The sequence below is a fragment of the Neopsephotus bourkii genome, unplaced genomic scaffold, assembly GCF_033783945.1.
Source record: "Neopsephotus bourkii isolate Nb327-2 ecotype Australia unplaced genomic scaffold, CSIRO-AGI_Nbou_v1 NB_1328, whole genome shotgun sequence".
NCBI lineage: Eukaryota > Metazoa > Chordata > Aves > Psittaciformes > Psittacidae > Neopsephotus > Neopsephotus bourkii.
The window spans coordinates 3,408,771-3,426,219 of NW_026901808.1; the positions used below are offsets into that span (position 1 = coordinate 3,408,771).

At 37.0% G+C, this 17,449-nt stretch overlaps 1 protein-coding gene across 1 annotated transcript in view; it reads right to left on the reverse strand.

Annotated features, from left to right (window-relative positions):
- FAM185A (family with sequence similarity 185 member A) overlaps positions 1 to 17,449 on the reverse strand; it is a 38,906-nt gene that overhangs the window by 12,388 nt on the left and 9,069 nt on the right. The window contains exons 4-6 of the mRNA XM_061366335.1: positions 13,107 to 13,245; positions 8,178 to 8,219; positions 1,243 to 1,338 (exon numbers count right to left, since the gene is read on the reverse strand). Of these exons, the coding sequence (XP_061222319.1) occupies positions 1,243 to 1,338; positions 8,178 to 8,219; positions 13,107 to 13,245 (277 nt within the window). The remainder of the gene's footprint in view (positions 1 to 1,242; positions 1,339 to 8,177; positions 8,220 to 13,106; positions 13,246 to 17,449) is intronic.

Consider the following 17,449-nt stretch of genomic DNA (forward strand, 5'->3'; position numbering starts at 1 on the left):
TGACAGTCCTGATGAACTACTGTCAGTATAGTTGGGCCTAAATGTTGCTGGAGCCACAAAAGCCTTAGGATAAGAAAGGTCTTTATCTTTGGGTCCTCCTTGGAGAGTTTCTCAGTGATGTGACTCATAAAATCCAACACACATGCAGTTAATTTATCACAAATGGGACATTTTCTACACTGCAGCTGTCAGCAGCTACACTGAATTTACGGGGTAAATGAAAACAGAACTTCATCAACTCTGTCTTTACTAAACTGTGCTGCCAGAAGGGATGTCAGGCAATGTTTTGAAAATAACATTAATTAGCTTTTACGAAATATGGTTGTCTTTCCTGCTAACTCAAAGAAATATTATCTTAGTAATAAGTGATTCAAAAGGTAACTAAGAAATAAAATAAAAATAAATTACTTTGCACTAAAGAAACCAGAACAGCTGGTGCAGAAGAATGGCACACAAGTTATTTCAATGCATTTCCTTCATTATTCTGAGTAACTGTTACATTTTAACTCAGCACGGACATTGTCTCACAGACAAGAGAAGGGTACCAAATACCATGTTCAATTAAAACACCTGCAGTGCCTGACTTGATGTTAAAGTATAAAAACACTGTAGTGTGTGGGCTTTTTCTTTCAAACCTAGGACTAACAAGATGTATTCAGGGCTTGGTCATTTACAGTATCATATCTCATGAATAGTAAGACTATGAATCTGACTTTAGGCATGAGCTTTTACCTAAGAAGTGAAATTCTAGTGAGTAATCAGGAGAAAAAGGGAAGACTGGTAGGGTAGGGCCTTTCATCCTTGTTTTTCTGCCTTCCAATTTCAAGAACAGGGCATTCCAACCAGTAAAGGTGGGAAAAAGAAATGTAAATGTGTGTCAGTTGTCACTCTGCACACATACGTATCAGCATCATGGAATAAACCGTGTTCAAGGCAAAGGAAGACTGCAACAAGTCAAATGTGCAGGATTCTGCTGGGTACGCTGCCAGGAAAAAAAGCATTGAAAAACACAAATATTCTGTAATCCATATTGAATATCATTGCCCCTTAGAGTTTACTGTATTATCAGTATATACACCTTCTAATAATGAGGTAAAACAGAATAGAGATAACCAACAATCACAAGTCATGCTGCTTTTCAGACAGACAGAAACAAACAAAAAAAACCCCCAACCCTTACCCCTTTTTATTTTACATCATAAGCTGCAACAAGAACAACAATCTTTGTTTTAGTTTCCTAACCTTTCTGGGATTTCAGATCCACTTTTCTTAATTGACTGACATAAACATCTATAGTCCCATGATGTGTAGAAGCTTTTAGACTTCCATCTGATGAATCTAAGGAAAATAAAATAAATTAGAATCTTGTCTATTGTTCATCCTTTAAAATAAACATTTACCAGAACCTTTCTTTGTATTTGGATTTTGACAGTTCTTCTGTGTTTGAGAAGTAACTTATATTTACTGAATGTTGGGTTTCTCTTAGAAAAACAGGTTTCTGAGCACAACTGATCTCCACAGTCCAGAATTGTAGCACAGACACATCCCAGGGCCATAGCCCTGCAGCTGCTACTGGACTTGTAGCATCTACAAGGCCACAGTAACACTTCACTCTTTCTAAAAGGATAAATTTGTCTTTGTGCAAAGATCAAGCATAGACCTTAAACACTCAGATCTATTTTAGATGCCAAAAGAGCTCATCTGCTCATTCTCTACACAGGGAGAATTTTACCCATGCAAACAACAAGCAGTTGTGCACTATAATATCTCCTTACAAAGAAGAACTGTGTGTCAGGCTTTGTAAAGTCTCGTTCACTACACATATGAATTTTATATGAATGTCTGAGATAACCTTTAATATACATAGGAAACCGGCATTTGTTCTTTGCCCTGGATCAGAGATGTGTATATTTTCTTCTATACCTTATTAGCTGAAATTTATAACAAAACTCCTTGAAGAAACATTTTTTACAACTAAAAAGCCTTTAAGAAGCCTGAACTGTATACTTGAGAAGTAGTCTTTAATTACTTGCAATGCATTCCAGTTTTAAATACACAAATTCCTAGACAATTACGGTGAAGTTTCAAAGAGTCGACTTTTGAACTACTGAACAGATCTATAGCTGATAAAAATTACAAAGAAACCATGAAGCAATGCTAGAGAGGCATAAAAAAATTGACTATGTACCTGAGCAAAAGGCAGTCAGTGAAATATCTTTTTAGAGACAATGTTAGAAATGAAAATATCACCAAGAAATCTTGAAATACTGATAGAAACTGTTTTTCTTAGCTTCTGGATGTGCACAGAAAAAGAAACACAGTCAGGCTTTCAGAACTAAAATAACAAAAGCAAACCTGAATGACATTTCCAATTTTAGAAAGTAAAAACATTCATGAAAGAATTAACTTGATGAATCATAACAAGGATAGCTCGCGTTAACACCTTACCCTTGCTACCCAGTTTCAACTCTAAACAAACTCATCTGGTGCTTTCCTGATTCCAGATCTCAAGCACAGATGTTGAAGATCAGTGTATCATATACAATAGTAAAAACATGGAAAAGGATTATTATTATCCAACAGCTAAAACTGATTTCTTTAGAAAGGAATGAAAAAGTAATTAAGAAGGAGCCAATCCATATTTAGTCAGCTGAGAAGCTGAGACTGTCTTTGCCTAAAAAGAACACAGTGACAACTAGAACTGAGAGTTTCTGCCATCTCAACAGATTTTATGTTGAAGCAGCTGTGCTACAAGTCTGAAGAAAAAAACCCCCAAACATTAACTCTTCATTAATTGAAAATTAATGAACTGGAAAAAAAAGTTTTTCTTGTGTGACAATGAAAGATTTTATTGATCACTTTTAAAAAGGTTGTTCATGGTAAATTTGAAAAGTAGAGTCATTAAAACAGCAACATTTGATATGAATCAACATTTTTGAGTATTTTTTAGTAGTGATAGCTTGACATGTTCTTATAAAAGCTACTTCTGCAGATATTCCCAATCAAATTTAAAAGCCAATCTCAGAGCCTCCACATATTCTTGACAGAGATTATTTTTTTTTGGCAATGGGAAATATTCAGCCTCTGACTCTTCTGCTTTAGACAAAACATGCAATGAGTTCTTTCATCTGCACTAGGAAGAAGAGTCCCCAGTGATAGGACAGAGACCCTCTGAAGGCAGAACAACTGCTAACAGTCAGTATACTGCCACCAGCTGATGGTGCTCTGCAGGGACCAATGTTTATTCAGCAAATCCCACTCTTCACATGAAAAAGCAGCCCTTGTGAGATTCTTCACAGTGGAAAGATGCCTTTTGCAAATCTAGCAGCCCCACTGCAAGACTGAAAAAAGCGTTATTCTCTAGATTTTCAGTTTTTACATATATATATAAATATATATGTAAATATTTATATAAGTATCTGTTATTATTTAGGAAGAGACTGGATTTTGTTTGCAGAAGGCACAAACAAATAAAGGATGCAGGAAGAGGGAGTAGGTATAGGCTCACCAAGGCACAGATTTACCTATAAAGTGAAAAAACAAAACAAACAAACAAACAAAAAACAAACACCAAAAACCAAACCAAGAACAAAACCACCACCACCCCCAAAATAAACAAACAAAAAAAAAAACAACACAAAAAGCAAAGAAAAACATCTCTGAGGAAAAGCAGAATGCCTTTCTATTGGGGAACACTGTTTTGGGAGGATGACTTGCCAGATTTCAACTCCCAGATTGTACCACTAAATAGAAAGCTTCATAAGACAGAAGAAACGACAGCAAAGTTTCGAGAACTGTAAGAACCTTGGCAGCATTAACCAAACACTAAAGCTGACATTACAGTACCTGCCTAGCTTTGATCTATGGAGATAACAAAGTGTATTTTACAGAAACAACTGGATATGAGTTATGGAGAGAATTTTATGGATGATTTTAAATGCAAATGTTAAGCACGTCAAAAGACAAGTTGCTCATCACTTCTGCAAATCTATTAATAATGATGCTTAAACTTTGTGTCTAACTCTAAACAAATGAGAAGGGGGAAAAAAGAGAAATGGATTAAAAACAGCAAAGATGAGGTTATATAAGAAAAAGGGCCAAATTTAAATAAATACTTCAACACAAAAAACTACCCTATATTAAGTAACGCAGTCTGGTAGGATAAAATACATAAATATAAAGGAGACAATACATATTTTACAATTATGACAGAACAAACCTAGGGCAATTTATTTTTAATAATATACCCAGTGTTATCTGAGAACAATATGAAGAACTGAAGGCAAAAACAAGGAAAAAAGCATACCGTTTGAATTCAGGCTTTGCTAAGGACTGATGGCTCAAGGGGAAATGAACCGTTCTACTGGGAATGGAACAGATGGTCACACTTGAGCAACTTCAGCTATTCAAGAATTTACTAGTACAGGAAGAGAAAAAAGCACTGAAGCAAGATGTCCTTGACAAGCTTTTGTTAAGCTTTATGGAAAATAAATACAGCTTGAAAAATAAGACCTAAGTCACATCACTTGAGAAAGACTATGCAATTAAAGATCACTAGAAAGTCCACAAGGGTGACAAAACTAAACATTCTTTGCAACATTTCGTATCTCTTCTTCCTTCATTTTATGAAGCACTAAAGAAAGGATTAAAAAGTGATCTTTCCTTACATCTAAGCAAAAACATATTTAATTTTCCTAACAGCACATAACAACTGACCTTCCTCATGTTAAAATCGGTGACAAAACTGGTTTTCAACAGGAAAACACAAAATACTATGATGCAGTTAAAGACAGAAAGCAAGCAAAGGAATTTCTCATGAAAACAATTCCTTTGCTAACTAAATTGTCTACATGATCCTTTTACTGCTTAAATGATCCAATTTCTACCTTGATTTTAAAGTTGTACCTGTTGGTTTTAAAGGCCATAGTCTTTTCCGGGTAACTTTGTTCTGAAAAAAATCATTATATGCCTCAATCCCGCATCATAATACAACATGCCAAGTACATCTTCCCCTTGATAAGCCTCTGACCTACCACACATCATAAGGGATCTTCCTCGAGTATCTATCCATGCTGTCCACATCTGTCCACAGATACCCACATTCTGTGTTAACCATCTCTGCAAATCAATTAGCTGTATGTCTCTACTTTTTCCTTGCCAGAATATGTCCCTGCTGCCCATAAACTGGTTACGATTGTTTCTTCCCCTCCAAAACAACCACCATAAGCTCCATAATTTCTGACTACAGAAGCTTCATTTCTAGAATAAAATAAATAAATAAAATAAATGTAAATAATCCAGTAAGGAAAAGCCATGGGGTTTGGAGCTGGTAGGGGAAAAATTTGTCTTGGCAGCAAAGTAGAGAATACATTAGACCATACGAATAACATTGAGAAATAAGCAAACTCTATCAGGACTGAACATGAGCCAGCAGTGTGCCCTGGCACAAAGGAAGTCAAACAGTATCCTTGGCAGTATTAACTGAAGCATGGCCAGTTATTAAGGGGAGGGATTAGGCTGCTGTACTCGGCACTTATTACACTACACCTAGAACACAGCATCCAGTGTTGGGGCTCCCAAAAGAGGGTAGACATCAATAAACTGGAGTGAATCCAGCAGAGAAGCACCAACATAGGCAGGCTATGGAACACCCCACTTCTCAGCCTCTCCTGATGGGGAAGGGCTTGCCCAGCCTGGAGAACAGACTGCTTCAGGACCTGACAGCAGCCCCCTGGTATCTGCAAGGAAGTGATCAAGAAGACAAAGCCAGACTCCTCAGAGTGGCGCATGATGAGAGCATGACAGACCAAAAATGTATCAAAAAAAAGAGAGCGGGTAGAAGGAATAATCTTTTCAACCCTGAGGACAGCCAAGCAGTTTGTCAGAGTGGCTGTACAGTCTCCATTCTTGGAGGTTTTCCAAACCATGGGATAAAGCCCTGAGCAACCTCACAGCTCACATGGCTTTGAGCAAGAGGCTGGGGATCAGAGACTGCTTAAGGGAGCTGAACAAGATGACCTCTGGAAGTCCGTTCCAACCTCAAGCATTCTACGTTTCTGCAACTTCCTGAGGTCTCTGAGTTTTCCTATGAATTTACTGAATAAAAAGTTAAAAGATTAAGATAGTTCTAAATATGAAGTACTCAGTTACTCTTTGTAAGATAATTCAGATTTATAATGACTAGTTTAAACAGCAACTTAGAATCATAGAATGATTTGGTTAGAAAGTACCAGGAGATCATCTAGTTCCAATCCCCCTAGCCATGGGCTGGGATACCACACACCAAACTGTTTCACCCAAGACTCTGTCCAACCTGGCACCTTCAATGCTGCCAGGGATGGAGCAATCACAACTTAAACTAGAAGTAAAAATAGCTCTGGTTGTTTCAAACTGTGAAGTCATTCAAAGTCCATAGAACATCTGATACAAGTAGGAAGCTTCTAATACAGGGTTGGAAAACAATGTCAGTGACTAATAACACCAAAATAAAAGAAATAAAAATATTCTATGAATAATAACAAAAGCAGAAGATTAGAGAACACTGTTTTCTTTTTTAAATGCAGAATTATACAAGAATAAGAAACTGTTATGCCAGCAGCTTGTATTTTCCCCAAAACATTTTGAAGAAAAAAAATATCCATCACTCTCAAGTTTGACTTGTAAATAAATCTTTCAAAAGCAAAGGATACATCCCCAAAATTTAGAGATGATACATCCTCAAACTGATGTTTTCTGTAAACTGATAAAATTCTATCTCCAGTGAAGTAAATAACTACATCCCTATGAAAACCCAGCCAAGGAAGTTGGAAGATTCTCATGAAAACAATTCCTATTTCTATCCAAAATGTCCCTGTCAGGTCTCCTGACAATCCAACAAGCTACCTTGTAGCATGTGCTTGTCATACACAAAAAACCTTCCACTTCAAATTTTAAATTTTCTTTTTGAAGTTTAGAGTTGAACTAGTGAATGTTAGAAGTCTTTTACCTTTGGAAAAAGCCATAAAAATCTAAGGTATGTTTAATGCTCTTCAGGAAAAGATTAAGTCTAACTAGTGCTTTCAGTACTGAAACTGAAATTTATTCAAATCTAAGATGTGTTTTAACGTTTAAGTGGAACCTGGTTAATTAAAGAAAATTATTATCATCTAGTTGATGGGAAAAGCTATCTCCTGTGGTAAGAAACCTTTATTTAAACACTCTTCATACTCTGAGTTTATTTAAAAGAAAGAAAAACAGACTAGCAAGCTTAATTTAATTCTGTGGTTTAATGACTAACTCAGAAGAATGTGTATTGCATTCATTTTCCAGGAAAGTTAATATAGATTGCTCAGAAACATAAGAAGAGCTGTAACAGTACAGATTGTCCCTGAACAATGCTTAATGAGTGACTATAGTTACTACCATTAGCAGAAGTCTTTGAGATTTGGGCCCATAATCAATTTATTTACAGAACAGGAAATCCTTCTACGTATATTCAGGAGTCACTGAGTCTTGTCTATGATTGTTACTTCAATTTTCTGTCATAGAAATAACCATAATTTGAGGGTTTTACTTTTGTGTTGAGGTACTACAAAAATGCAAGTGATATAATATGTACCATAATTGATAACTCCTAGTTATCCTGTTGTATATCCTATTCAAGTTCCTGAAAGAAAATTTATGAGCCATTTTTATTTCTAAAGGGAAAACAAAGATCAGCAGAATAGTGTGGAGACTATTACTAATCACAAGCTTCCCCTCCTCAAATACATAACACATCAATGATCAGTGCTTTGCAATATAAAAATTAAACACAGCTAGTTATCGATATCAACAAACGTAAGAGAACTAGGCTAAAGGCAAAATGATTGCATTTCTTGTCCTTTTAGTTACTGTTTTCTTGTGTCTTTTTATCACATCTTAATATAGAAGATGGCACCTAGTTCAGTGTGACTTGCGCAAAGCCCAGTAAGTACCGTGGTATCAAACATGAGACAGTCTGAGTTGCCCAACTGCAAAAGGCTGACAGTGAAGTTTGGAAAGAATCTCCTTCAGCTACACAGCTATCAGTGCTACTGAAAATAGGGCAGACATCTGTGAGGAATTACCTCTTTACTTTCCCTGTGAACATCTGGCTTTTAGAAAGGAGAAGGAAAGAAGGAGAAAAAGAGGTATTTCTAAGAGAAGGTAGGACCTACCTACTGTGATACTCCCAGTTTTGGTCTGAAGGCTGTTGTTACCTATTAAGAAGAGAAGGAAAGAACATTAAAAGCATATTTAACTTCTTTCTAAAACTGTAACAAAGGCTAAAGTAATGTGGACCTATTCAAGGGCATTGCAGTTGTAGCAGTATCTCTCATTTGCATATAGAAGCAAAATAGCACAAACCAGATATGTTGCTTGAATATTATGGCTTTACAAACAAAAATCTCAACACATGTGCGTAACAACGAATTGATTCCAGATGAGAAAAACACTGAATAAAGCTTAAAGACACAGACTTTAAGATGTGAGAGACTGGATGTGAGAGAGAGAAAAGCAGAAATGCATCGTGAGGCTAAAGCATGGTATTTTCTTTTTTCATTTTGGGCCAAATTTTTGTGTGTTTCTCCGATGCCTGCAACAGCACTATGATTTAAGCAGCTCAACAGGATTAGTAACATAAACAGTCCCTATTTTCCCTTTTTATATATATAGAGACAGATACATAAGACACAGACATATACACAGACAAATATGTGTGTCTATGGATATAGGCACATGTATACTCCCCCTGCCCTGCTCTGAGGATGGGTTGGCTGGTTGTTTTCCTTTCTTTTTCTGCAAAGGCTGATTCCTGGACTTACTGAACTTTACCTACTCTCTCCAAACTTATTCTCATGTGCATGATGATCTCTTGTCAATGCTTTTCACTGACTTTAGTGAGATCTGAGTGCACTGGAGAAACTGGAGAACAAAAGTGAGTCATGCATAATGCAAAATGGTCTCCCAATGAACTTGCATTACCCTGAACAGGCACTGGTATTTTAGCCTCAAAAATCTCAAGATGAATAGTCTTCCCCTTTACCTGTGGAACCAAGAGAATCTGGAAGGCTGACAGATGTACCTCATAACAGAAAATCCATCTATACCTACTAACAAAGTTTGTAGTAACTTCCATAGTGCCAAGTGTATGCTACACATATATGATTGAATCATAGAACAGTCAGGGTTGGAAAGGACCTTAAGATCATCTAGCTGCAACTCCCCTGCCATGGGCAGAGACACCTCACACGAAACCATGTCACCCATTACAACCATTACTTTTTCCCAGTAAAAGGATACAGCTAGTGACCATGGACAGATGTCTTCCATTTTCTATGAATATAAATGATTTTCTAATGTTATACCTGTCTATGCAAATGGCTATCACTGAGTCGTAGACAAAATGGACTTTAAAAATAGGCAAAGAAATCAGTGGTCTACAGCACAAGAAAAAAAATGCAGAAAAAAAAATTGCCTCAACAAATGCTTTAATTTTAAAAACTAAACCACAACATGTCATTCCTGCCACACTCTCATCCTCCCAGGAGAACAGATTGCAAAATAAAAGGTTGATAATAGTAACTGAGTCCAAGTTAGTAATACACATTATTCACAGCAATTTTCAGATCTTTCAGAACTGGACTTTAAAAACGGCATGTGGATCAAGCTTTGCTCCTATCTTCTGTAATTACAGAGTGGCAAACAACCATTAGGGTAAGATGCATTCCACTGCCTGTGACCTGAAGTGCTTTTCTTAGTGGTCTGTGGCCTGAAAGCTAGAAAAGCAGCCTATTATCAATAGTCTTCAATTCATCATTTCAAGCACACACTGTACAAAATACTTAAGGGTTCTGAAAAATCAGTTGAAACAAAACCGTATTTCAATAAACCTGAAAGATGTTTGGCTTTACCATTTGCTGCTATTAAGAGACACACTATAATTACCCCACCCCTTTCCCCATATTATCATGACTAGTACTTATTTTTGTACAAGATACAAAAAAGACTCTGGTTTTGTCAGCTAGCAGCTTCCATGGAGCTGAAGCTTGAATACACTCTGCCTGCATATAGCCCCTGGGACTTGGGGATTTCTGGTTTGCTCTCTGTTTTTCTGGGGTTTTTTTGCTTTCTGTTTTAATAAGCAGGTCCTTGAAAAATATTAAAACATGTTGAAATCAAACTCCTATTAACCATAAATTTATATGGCAGATACAACTAATGCCGCAAATTGTAAACATATTAGTGTGATAGGCTCACTTCCAATATTTAGCTAAAAAATGTTGGGTTTAAAGCAGGTAAGAATGTCCTGATGTGTTATGACAGTGCGCAGAAGTGTTCTTTTGGTCATGCAGTGGTCCCATAAAGGCCAATGCTTAACTTACAATTTTTAAGCTAGCCAAGCATTTTTTTTTGTCATATCAAGGACAAAGAGCAAGAGCTGACCAGAGGTAATTACTAGTTTGATTCTTATATTCAACTGACTTCAGCACTGTAGTGCAATACTATAAAGTCCAAAATATAATAGTTTTAACAGAATATTGATGACAGAAGCTTGGTTCTTGGATTGCTTCCGAAGAAACAGTTATCTTTTCTATCATGTATAAGCTTCTCCATAAAGACTATAAAACTTCAAACTACTTCAAACTACTGGAAGACAGGATCAGTATAGGACTGGGGCAAAACATGGCTTTTGGGATATAAATAAAGGCATCATTTTACATTGTATTATTTCCATTCTTTCAATTTGTTTTGAAGGCTCTCAAGGTGGCATGGTTCTGATGCACAGAAGAAACAAACAAACCACCACACAGCTTTTTATCACTTTGACTTTGCATTTTAAATTTCAGGCAGAAGTACAGTCATGCCTAAAAAGGAATGAAATTAATTTCTACAATCCCACAATCACTGAAATCCAGAAACATAGCTGAAATTCATGGAACATGCTTTGGTATATTGGATTCTTTTCAGAAGGGATTCAGAAGGGATTATGGAATGCCAAGCTGAAGCATTATACCATACTACCTTCAAAACATTGCACATTTTCTGTTTCGTCTTATGCAGGTCACTATAAGGCAGCTATATGGTTACCTTTTCCTATATATTAATTAGTGTGTAAATATATAAAGTAACTTCAGTAACTATGTTTTCCAGTGTGATTCTCTTATATTGAAATAGTTACTACACTATGACAGAAGAACAGATCAAAAGCAAACAAAGTCCCGCACGTGAGACAAAACAACCCTGTAAGGCAGTGAAAGCTGAGTACTTGCTGTTTGCAAAGAAGCTTTGCAGGTAAGGACCTGGGCATTGTGATGTACACCAGCTTCTGCATGAACCACTATCTGTATGATAAGCATATCCAGCACGTAAAATTCTCTTATGAGATTGCATTTGGAGCATTGTGTCCAATTTGGGTCTTCCCAGTCAAAAAAGACACTGAGGTACTGAGGTGAGGTCAGAGAAGGGTATTGAGAAGCATACTACTGCCAACTATAGTACCAGCATCCTGTCAGCAATAAGGAAACAGTGGACTTAACAGCCCAAGAAACTATCTTTCCAGGTATTTACAAACCAAACGACACTACCTCATGAGCAAAAACCAGAAGTGGCCACTTGTTTTCTAACATAAAATTACGAAAGGAGTTTATCTTTTCCAGCAGTATTTATGCATTTGTGTGCAGATATATATGTAATATAATAATTTTAAATACTTTAAAGGTATTTGCTCTTACTATTAAAACATGACGGAGGAGCATGATGTTTTGCAGGAATTTTTTTTCTGGAAAAATAGAAGAGCCAAGCTAATGTTAGTTTGCAATTGTTTTGAAAAGAAACAGCTAAAATAACATTAGGTGTTCCAGACCCATTTCATAGAGAGCTCATAAAAATAATCCTGAAGTGACATAAGAAACGTCTGTGTAATTTGGACACAATTCTATTTGTCTTCATATTGTTCTTCAGCCAGATGACAATGAGGCATTACTAAGGAAGTCACCGACTACAGCAGTTACATCATTTTTGTCAAAATAAGCTGTGCACAGAGGCATGAACATGCCCACACACTGATCAGCCCGCAACATCATTATATGGGTTCGAAGTTATAAAAACCAAATCAAAACAGCTGAGACAGAAGTACACGTAACAATACAGACTACATGTTAAAAAAATACAATAACATGAAAAAAGTTATTTCTACCTATGCATGCTGAAGTGAACTTTACCTAACAGGTTTAGAAACAATTCTTCAATTTACTATAAACAGACAAAGGACTTGCTTGCTCCTTTAAGGAAGAGTCATTTCTCAAGCAAGATGACACCACAAAACTGCTACAGAATTGGAGCAAATTGTTTCTAAGGCATACAGTTGGAAATCTGGAACTCTGACTGACCTGAGTAATTTTCACTCTTTGTTCATCCCCCGGTTTGTTTTACTTAATGTTAAATCATCAAACCCACGCTACAGCACAGGCAGAATTCAGTGGGAACTTTGTTAAATTAGAAAACCACACCAGGTTCTAACTTTGAGTGCTGTTTAAATAGAAGATTATCAAGTTAGTTTTAGTTCTAGGTGAAGGACATAAAAGGGTGGATAGATTAGAGACTTTCCTCCCACTCCCCATCACAGAACAGAAACTGTCACCACTTTATTAGTATAGTGTGCAAGCAGAGACAGACTATTTCTGCTAAAAACTAAATACAACCAAGTTCTACCAGTTAGTTCTTAGCAGATGCAGTAACAGCTATTTCTTCTATGAAGAAAATAAAGGATGGAGAGAAGGGAAGAGAAGCCTCTTTACTAAGTATAATTTTTATTGCTGAACTTTAAAATAGTTTTACATCCTTAGTATGCATGATGTTCCTCTCCTACAAAATACACTTTTTGCTATTTCATAGTATTTTTACAAAATTGTTTAAAAAAATAAATGCAGCATACTATAGATAAAGTTAATTATCTTCAATTTGGTCTCTAACAGACCGAACCGTTTTGTTCATACACTGCGCACAGTTGATCTAGTAATAGCCTATAGCATTAGCCCATTTGTTACGGTGAACATTATGAACACCTTCAAAGCAGACAAATTTGCTCAGTATTTTCTTCTTACCATGAATACTTCCCAGCAGAATATCACCAGCTACTGAAGACAGACATGATGATTCTGCATAGAGATACTTAGTTTTCAGCAGCCCATCTTCAGTAGATATGTTGATGGATGTCCCCTGCAGCTTCTCTATATTCACGCTCTAAGAGAAATAAATAAACATAATGGAAAACTTGTCATCACAGTTTGAAAATGCATAGGGAAGTAATAGTATTAGAGGCAAAACAAATGGAAAGCAGTTGTTGGTTCAGAACAGAGTCAAGTTCTTAGTTAAAAGCTACACAAGACAAAACAAAAAACCTTTACATCCAAGAGCTCTGACCAGAAAGTCAATGATTCATTACAACATTTCAATGAATTACTGCATAAGTCATACAGGCGAAGAACCCGAACAGTCACAAAATGATCTGTTTTTAAGAAACAACACTTCATTTTTAGAAGTAAACAAACAGATTAGCTGTAATAATGAAGACATAACATTAATGCAGCATTATGATTCTTAAAGCTTTGATAATCAGTTTTCTGTTGCCACATACCAAAACATCCACTGTCTTTGTTATTACATACAGCTATTTACACAGACTTTTAACTGGGTCACTTTGTAGATATAGCTTTGGTGAAGGTTTGCAAAAAAAGCCATAGCTGCACTTTTCCTCAGTATAGTTGTTCATATTAGCTCAGTTACTCAGGCCTCTATTCTTAGACTTAAGCCGTAAGCTATAAAAGCCTTGAAAATGAGGGATAGATATCCATTTTGACTTCTTTTTAATAGAAATGGAGATGAAGGATAAGATTTGAAAAGTTGCATTATGGACACATTTGGGAAATAAAAGGTGATAAATGCATCGAGACCTCATAGCAGCCTTCCAGTATCTGAAGGGGGCCTACAAGGATGCTGGAGAGGGACTCTCAGGAATTGTAACGACAGGACATGGTGTAATGGGTTTAAAGTAAAACAGGGGAAGGTCAGGTTAGATATAAGGAAGAAGTTGTTTACTGTGAGAGTGGTGAGGCACTTGAACAGGTTGCCCAAAGAAGTGGCAAATGCTCCGTCCCTGGCAGTGTTCAAGGCCAGGTTAGATAGAGCCTTGCGTGACATGGTCTAGTGCGACGCATCCCTGCCCATGACACAGGGGTTGGAGCTAGATGATCTTAAGGTCCTTGCCAACCGAAACCATTCTATGATTCTACGCTTTCATCTGTCTGCCAGTAACCAGTCATGTGACAACCTATCTGAACAAACCAGAGGAACTTACAAGATTATGCAACTACCTTATGAATTTAATTCTATTATTCCCCATTTAAATGTGATTTATGATGCAGTCATTCAAGAGTTCATACTTAACACTTTCAATCCACTTCATTTCAGCATTGTCATCTTGTGGCAAATAGTCGACACAAAAGTCTGCAGACCCTTCCGGTGTTTTATTATATAAAGAATAAGCTATGGATGAAGTATGCAGTATTCTGACAAACAGCAACTAGTGTTTCATAAAATCCATGCTGTACTGTGCCCCAAAATGCGAGCTAAAAAGGCTGGTTTAGTATGTTCTGTATGTCAGCCAAATTACACTGTGACCATACCAATCCAGGCATACTGAGCTTTACACCATCTTCTCACATAAGAATACTGATTGGACTACTATCTCAAGACTTGATCATAGAATAGTTTGGGTTGGAAAGGACTTTAAGATCATCTATCTGCCATGGGCAGGGACACCTCACATTAAACCATGTCACCCAAGGCTCTGTCCAATCCAGCTTTGAACATTGCCAGAGACGGAACATTCACAGCTACCCTGGGAAAGCCCATTCCACTGCCTCACCATCCTTACAGTAAAGAAAATTGATTAGTAAAGAAATTACAGGAAAAGTTGATATTACACCACCAAGTAGGTCTCCAAGAATGTAACAAGACACATTAACTTACAATAATTTACATACATACTATAAAAAAATAAAGCAAAACCAACTACCAATACAATGAAGATTTGTTTCAGAATAACTGAAATAAGGTAGGGAAGGTGGACTGCTCAAGTATAAAACTAAAAAAGTATCATAGATAGGAAAAGTGTAAAAAAAAAAAAAAAAGGGATTACTTTTTACTGAGACTATGTTTTCAATCCCAAATTCTTAAACTTTTATGAATTTTTGGCAGAACATAGCTGTTTGGCTCTGTTAAATAAGCACTATAGAGAAGTCCCTGTGGCACAGATTAGCTAATGATTCCCCAGTCAAACAAATTTAATTATTTTTGTCCACTGAACCACTAGGTTTTCTGGAAAAATTCCTCCCCTTGAGAGCAGAGCCTTGGGAGATTGTAGTTACTGGACTGACCACATGCTAAAGTTCCAGTTTCTTACCCTTTAAAGTGTCAGTCTATCTTCATAAATCAGACAGAGAATATTTGGGTTTGCACCTGAACACAACTAAGACATAAACATCACCTTCCCCACATATTCCTCTTCTTGGCCTTCCTTTTTGTGCTATCCTTGCTTGGATATTTTACTAGTGCCTTCTCCATTTTCTCCCTTAAAAATATTCTGTTTCCCAAGTGCTTAGTGTCTTTTACCACATCCTTTCCCTCCCCACCTTCAGTAGGGGGCTGGAAATGCTGACAGAGCCATAATTACATAATGATGACTACAACTGGTGGGAGAAACATCTCATACAAACACACACAGGAGATGTAAGGTTGACTGACTGTTAACAGAAATGGTCAATTGAGAAAAGAAATCTTACACTCTTCTGCCTAACTATACAGCAAAGTTTGTTGTTAGGAAGTTGAACAACATAAGCCAAAAGATTGCTCCAACGCTGTAAATTCCTGTTAAAATGATTTATTTCACTGAAGTTACTACAACTTTACAACTCTAACAGTGAATTCTAGCAATATTTGTACTTATGACCACAAAGAAGCACCTCAACTCAACCTGCATGAAGTTTGTTTTATTGTTTCAAAAGAACAACAGCTTTTAAAGACTCAGAGCAAAATAACTATATTTCTCATTTTCATGTGATATTTTCATGTAAATGAAGATCTAATTATTTTTCTACCATCCACTTGTTTTTATCAACTCCAGTGAGATGCTATTTGAAATGAACGCTATGCACTGCACTGGAGTAACAAACTACTTTGGGACAAATGATTAACAGCACAACTCTAAAGACCACTACCATGCCAGTATGTGTGAGCAGCATGACTCCACAGGAATCATTCAGTCTTATTCACTGGTAGAAAGCAAGGATTCCAGGTTACAAATCCTTCCAACAGAAACCCTTTCTGCGAAGATGAAGGATACATCCAGAACGGTGTAGACTACCTCTGCCCTATTCTACTCCTTGTGGCTGTTAGCGACCTAGGACAGACCCTAACTCCACTAACTGCTAATAGTACCAACGGAACTGCCAATGAATTAGAACTGATTAATCCAATTACAGCATCATCATACCACAGTCAGGCCTTACCCACTCTGCTTTACGGTGGGAGGTCTTGCTGGGATGCAACAATGTTCATGAAAATGTATTAATTATAGAATGGTCTTTTCCAGCCTAAATGATTAAGACCATTAAGTCCAACCATTAACCCAACACTAAACCATCTCCTTGAGTACCACATCTACAAGTCTTTCAAATACCTTCAGGGATGGTGACTCAATCACTTCCCTAGGCAGCCTGTTCCAATGCTAGACAACCTTCTAGATGAAGAATTCCTAACATCCAGTCTAAACCTTTCCTAGCACAACCTGAGGCGATTTCCTCTCATCCTATCACTTACTACATAGGAAAAACAGATAGACACCATTCTCACTACAACCTCCTTTCAGACTGTTGTAGAGAGCAATGAGGTCTCTCCCTGAGCCTCCTTTTCTCCAGGCTTTACAACCCCCAACGACAGTACAGCTACAACAGTCTCTAGCTCTTTTGTACATAAAAAACAGGCTAGCACCCACTACAAAAATGCAGGTAATTAAACGTTAACAGTTCTTGGAAAATCCAATGGCAAGTTGCTTAGTCTACAGCAGGACCTTAAGAACAGCTCACAGCTGGCTCTATGTCATATGATCTCAGAACATATGATCTCAGAAAACAATCTACATACAGCAGTGCCAAAACAGCACTTCACAGAGGCCATTTTGGATTCCTAGAACTTAATAGCTTGGTCTCAATTCTATCCTTGGCTAGGGAAAGCTACCTGCATTCTTTCCAATTCTTCCCAGGGCTGCTGGGTTTAAGAGTACCTATTGATTCTGAGAGAGTACTGCATGCATCTAAGCTACTTCTAGACTTGGCTTGGCTCCACTCATTCATATAATACTGGTTCAGATGTAATGAATCCTGATGCA